This window comes from Cupressus sempervirens, chromosome 9 (assembly GCF_028749045.1).
Source record: "Cupressus sempervirens isolate cs-2001-9-10 chromosome 9, ASM2874904v1, whole genome shotgun sequence".
Lineage (NCBI taxonomy): Eukaryota > Viridiplantae > Streptophyta > Pinopsida > Cupressales > Cupressaceae > Cupressus > Cupressus sempervirens.
Genome location: NC_143126.1, coordinates 763,583,425 through 763,589,424, shown reverse-complemented (window position 1 = coordinate 763,589,424; position 6,000 = coordinate 763,583,425). Strand labels below are relative to the sequence as shown.

At 34.3% G+C, this 6,000-nt stretch overlaps 2 protein-coding genes across 2 annotated transcripts; both read left to right on the top strand.

The window, feature by feature from the left end:
* Nucleotides 1-110: 110 nt before the first annotated feature.
* LOC149540919 (uncharacterized) lies at nt 111-2,157 on the top strand (the record flags this gene model as incomplete). Its single annotated transcript, XM_089802751.1, has 1 exon — nt 111-2,157. A coding segment is annotated over one exon (768 nt), but the record flags the coding sequence as incomplete, so codon positions are not given.
* LOC149540918 (uncharacterized) lies at nt 973-2,350 on the top strand. Its single transcript, XM_089801989.1, has 2 exons — nt 973-1,382; nt 1,900-2,350. The coding sequence occupies exons 1-2, from the start codon at nt 973-975 to the stop codon at nt 1,901-1,903; spliced, it is 414 nt and encodes a 137-aa protein (XP_089658115.1). The 3' UTR covers nt 1,904-2,350.
* The last annotated feature ends 3,650 nt before the right edge of the window (nt 2,351-6,000 follow it).

Below are 6,000 nucleotides of genomic sequence, written 5' to 3'. Positions count from 1 at the left end.
GGTTTAAGAAGTCTGATATCACTAGAGGTGGTAAAGATATACGAGTGTCCAGAATTAGATGGGCTTCTAGGGCTTGGAGAATTGTCTTCTCTACGGAGTTTTGAATTAGAAGGGTACCCCAAATTGCAGGATATAGAAGGCTTAAGAAGCCTGAAATCATTGAAAACACTCAAGATAAATTTAAAAAAATTGACTTGAGACAGTTTCACAAATTGGAAAAGATAGAAGGTTTAAGAAGTCTGACATCACTAGAGGTGGTAAAGATATACGAGTGTCCAGAATTAGATGGGCTTCCAGGGCTTGGAGAATTGTCTTCTCTATGGGGTTTTGAATTGGAAGGGTGCCCCAAATTGCAGGATATAGAAGGCTTAAGAAGCTTGAAATCATTGAAAACACTCAAGATAATTAACTGTAAAGAATTGAACACCCTTCCAACTCTTGCAGAGTTGACCTTTTTGAAAGAAATTGAATTGAGAGGATGTCATAATTGGAAGAAAATAGAAGGTATAGAAACCCTGAGATTATTAGAAACAATGGTAATACATGACTCTACAGAATTCAACAGCCTCCCAAATCTTTCAGGGTTAACTTCACTAGTGAAGTTGGAATTGATAAAGTGCTACAAATTAGAGAAAATAGGAGGTTTAGACAGTTTGTGCTCATTGAAGATGCTCAGGATAGAGGACTGTCCAGAATCGGACACCCTTCCAAGTCTTATAAAGTTAACTTTGTCGGAAGAATTTAAATTGGATAAGTTTGAAGTACAGGCATGCTTGAAGGCGCCATATCGAGTCCTCTTGGAGAAGCGTAAGCTGATAGTCGCGGTCAACGACGTATCAGTTGTTGAACAATTCATCAGTGAAATACAGGTATGGTAAAATAGTTTTATTAGAAATATAAAAGTCCATTTATTATTACGAGGCTTCCGATTTTGTGCTCTTTGGAAACAATGTACAGGCCCGGCAAAGAGAAATGATAATATGGAGGAGGGCAGCGATTGATGTGGGGTTGCTGAAAAACTTCTTTACCTCATTTCCTCTGAAAAACGTGGTTGAATTTACATCATATGGAGGCTTAAAATTGAGGATGCCGCAGTATGCCGACGATACCAATGCGATTCTGATATGCTTTATTATAGATTCTCTTTATCCCAAGATACACTTCCATATATATACAGACACAGGCGATTGTTTAAATACCGAATTGGCCAATGGAATTTGGCTATTGACGGGCGTCTTCCCACAAGGTTCAGATTGGCTTCAGTCAAAGCAGTATGAAATTTGGGCATCCAGCGAGGATAAAGACGTGAAATTGAAAGAGGCGTGGGTAGTGATGGGCGAAGAAGGGAGCATGCTGCAGGCTTTCCATCATCTTTCCCAAAGGTAATGAGTGCTCAATTAGTTTGATTCAGTTATGTGAAAAGTAATTATAAATCTTTTTATGAGGAAAAAAAACATTTGAAATTTTTATTTCATTATGACCATATATATTTATGATCGTGTAATGAAGAAATTTAAGTTAAAAAGAATGGACGCAATAAGGGAACAACTCAGTTTAGTAGGTTCTAGATCAGTTGGAAATTAATAATATAAAGTATTATTGTGATATACAAATATATTACGTAATAGAAAATTGAACTATTTTTATATTGCTTACTTTGGATTATTGATATTCATTGTTTATAATTCATTAGTGATACTAATATAATTTTTTTTAAATATATTTATTAATATTATTTTAAAATGTCATAAATTAATAAAAGCACTTTATTATTGAATAATTCATATATATTTATATGAGTCAGACATTGTAAAAAAATTTAAGTTTTTTTTTGAACAGTATTAAGCTTTAAATTTAACCAGCATCTGTAAAGCTAATACTAGGTGCTTTTCTTGACAGCTAATCTTGGATGGTAAAGTTCTACATTTTGACCAAGGCCTCACAAAGTTAGATATTAACTCAAAGGTGTAGAAGAGATGGGATTATAATCTAGATGGTGCTTCTAGCTTGTATTAGATTTTTACAAATTAAAAAATAACAGAATTATTTATAGAAGTCTTTTTATTAAGATTCGTTTTAAACATTGTGCAAGTACCACCAAGAGAATTGATAGAATGCGTGAAGGTAATGATTGATGTGGGCTCGCAAACTTTTTTACCTTTATCCCTCTGAAAAATGTGTTCAAATTTGCGTTTATAGGCTTCAATTTTTTGTTGTTGTCCAAGACAAAGATAGACACATTTTCTTTTGTTGTCCAAAGTCCTACATTGGAATCGAATCTTTGATCTTTGGCATCTATCATCGAAAACACTAATGACATTATATTCAATAAAAATTTACAATTTGGCAATTCCATGGTTCATTTTCAGAAGAATCTCATCTTGTCTTTATCTACTTTATAAATTGTTGTTTTAAGTGTGAGATCATCAAGATCGATATTAGAATGACTTGCTGCAATGCATATCCATCCATCCTTCATGGGATCAACATACCGTCTTGCTTCCATTTACGAGATAATTAATCACATAACAAAATCTCTAAGCATTTTATTCAAAACATATTTCACGCCCACCAAAACAAGCTCATGTTTAACATGGGAAATATGAGAATCTCTTTCGACATGAAAATTAGTGAGAATGTGAGAGCATATCATGCAAGATTGATCAATAGGATTGTATAAGAGCATATCATGCAAGATTGATCAACCGGATTGTATATAACATATTGAAGCAAACATACATATTTCTTAGCTATTAAAAATTAATCTTATTCTGATTAAATTGGAAAATTTCTATTATTTTTTAAGTTGAGAAATTTTAGGAGGATTATGGGAATCTTTTTAGCCGATAGGCTATTATAGGTGAGCATTTCAAGAAAACCTGTCTGTCCGTGAAAAACCATTTATCATAAGTTGTATACCATGAAAATTGTCAATTGGCTCACTCGGATATTTTTTTGTCTCCACCGACCATATTAATTGGAGATGTCTATCTAGCAGAGGATTTGCATCCGATGTGACAGTTTTTTTATAAATTTGGAAAAACTGTCACGTCGGGTGCAAATCATTTGTTGTGTTGTTTAGCTATGGGCATATTAATTGATTAGGTCCAATATTTCAGATATCTCCAGATCTGAAACGATCTTATAAAATCTAGCACATTTGCCATTAATAATTACGTCGTAGGGATTACCATATGAAAAAGGCTAACTTCTCCAATCAACGGCCTTCGACAACCATGAAATAGATCGGCGTCCTTCATTGTTTGAAAGGTAAGTTGAAAAGACGGGAAAACGGATGAAAGAAAAAGCGGCTGCCACTGGCATGGATATAGTTGAGGCGCTTGAAGCTGTTATAGAAAACAGAGCAGAAATGAAAGAAGTGGAAATTGTAAATTTTGAAGACCCATTCCTTTGATGACGTGAATCTTAACGCTAACCTGCGTGTTCGTCGTCTAACAATTTTGAATTGAACAATATCAAAGCTACAACATCTACAGATACCCATGGCTGTAATGTTACATAAAAATTTTATTGTTACCTATGGTTGTCTTCCTTTCTTTACAATGCTCCATGGTTGTAATTTATATAACTTACAAAACATCTGTCGCCCCTTTCTTTTTTCGAACACGATGGTCAAAAAGGTTCTGCTGGTTGGAGAAAAGAGTATTGCATTTTCCATTTAGGTGTTGCGGAAGAGACAAGATGGGTAATACTACGACCAAATTATAGATAAACACAATGACAACATCTTATAGAGATTGATTCCCATTTAAAGACTTTGGGCAAGGTGTTTACTAATGTTGTGATTTTCGTTGAGTACAGAGAAGCCTATTTGTTAATTGTCGTGGTTCAATTTGCACATCAATGTCAAAGATGATACCGGATAGAATCAACATTGTCAAGTAATAAGTGAAATAGTATGGCAAGGTTCAGTGTGAAAATGTAGTCATGCTCATTCCCACCTTCTCTGCCCAAGGGTTTGTACAGGACAGCTAAAGTTGGTTGTAGAAAGAAGGTGAGAGTATCCTTGGCCAGAGTCTGAGAAAGACTTGTTGGGCCCAGCATCTCTCCTTCCTTCAAAAACCAATTTTAGTGAAGACTTGTTGGCCCATCTCGAAAGCCTAAGACTCCCAGAAGTGCAAAATTCACCCGAGGAGAATCATCGATCGCAGGATCCGCAAGAGGGATCCGCAGGTCACCTGTGAGAATTTTTTGGCCGGGAGAGTGTTGTGCATGTGTCCAGAAATGGACCAGAGCTGCAAGCGTGCCAAAGTCGGCATCGTATGTTACTAGGTGCTAAGCTATGAGGCCGACATCAGCCATTTGAAGGGCTACCACAGACGACACTGTGTGCGTTTGAGTTGCATTAATCCAGCCACCGTTGTACTCGACGATGTGCCTCAGCGGTACTGCCAGCAGTGTGGCAAGTGAGTACACTTGTTTTAGGGAGTTTAGACATCCAGTCTTGCAATTTTGTGTTGAAATTGTTGTTGTGCATTAATTTTAGAAATTAGGGTCTCAAGACTCACAATTTGACCTAATAAAAAGAATTTAGCATTTTACTACTCTCGTGTTACCGTTGGTTTGCTTTGGTTTCCTTCTCTGCAATCTAATTTAATGGGTTTGGTCTTCTACTACGAAGAAAATTACATTCGATATGTTTTCATACATTTTAAGCTTTCACAATATCCACTCTTGCGTTGATATTCTTCTATGCAATCTAAATAAAGAATTATGGTCTCTAGTGATGGTTATTTTGTGTTGTTATGTTGAATCTGAGAGATTTACGCATAAACAACAGTGCAGTTTTATGTTGAAATTGTAACAGGCAAGTTTATGTTGATATACCTAGTTTAAGAAATTTACATAGTGCCAACAATGCAGTTGTTTGTTGATATACTTTATGGTATTTCTACTGATATGATTTAGTAAAATTTAATATATTTTTGGATTTCATGTTGAGCAATTTTGTGATCACATCATTACATGCATTTTTATGTTAAAATGAGTAATATAAGAATTTTTGTTTTAATAACATTGTGATTTTGCATTGGTATGCTTCATTACATATTATTTTTTGATATGCTCCTCTGCAATTTATAGATATTCGGCTAAATTAGTATGAAAAAATGGGGATGATTGGGATCTTTCTCCCTTTTTGCTACAACAGTTGTCATTGAGTGACTTCATATTATATAAGATCTTTATTCCCACAATTTTTATTCTTGATTTTCAATTCAAATTGATCCAAAGAAAAATTCTATGCAAGCATTTTTCAATTGGAAAATTTAGATTAAACAATTTATTATTAGTTTCAAAATTATTCAAAATATTAGTAGCCCTTTAGATTAGATTATTGCAGAATTTTTAATTTTATTTTCCATGAAATAATTGATTAAAAATTTGTAACAAGAACATATGCACTATATCAACAAGAGTTGTGTGCAGCTTTAGTCCTGTTTATGCTAGGTGTTAGTGAACAGATTTGTCCTTTTAAATAATTTATCAAATTTACTCTATACCCAAGTATCACAAAGAACAGAATCGCTCACTGCAGTTGAGGAAGCACTTTTATCTTACTTTACACTTCCTCTCTGAATTTTCTAAAGGTATAGCTCCCTTATTAAATTTACAATAGATTTGAAACCATTTTCACACTTTTTCCAAAAGTGCATAAGGGTCTCTCGACTACTCCTGGGTAGTGAGGTAATTATAAAAGGCTACTTAAGGATGAACAAATTCAACTGATACGAAAAAGAAAACCCACTTCAAAGAATGAATTTCCGCTAAAATCTCAACATGTATCACCAACAAAGAATGAAAATTTTAAAAGAACTTACAATCAAGCGACAGCAATCTGGGACTTTCAAGTCATCAAATCACATCCACAAAGTAATAATAATTCAACACTCTAAACACAAAGTTTCAAAGCATAATTCAAAATTTTTCATATATGTATATTCAAGCTTCAATGCACCAAGTCGTTGAAAGCCAAAGCAT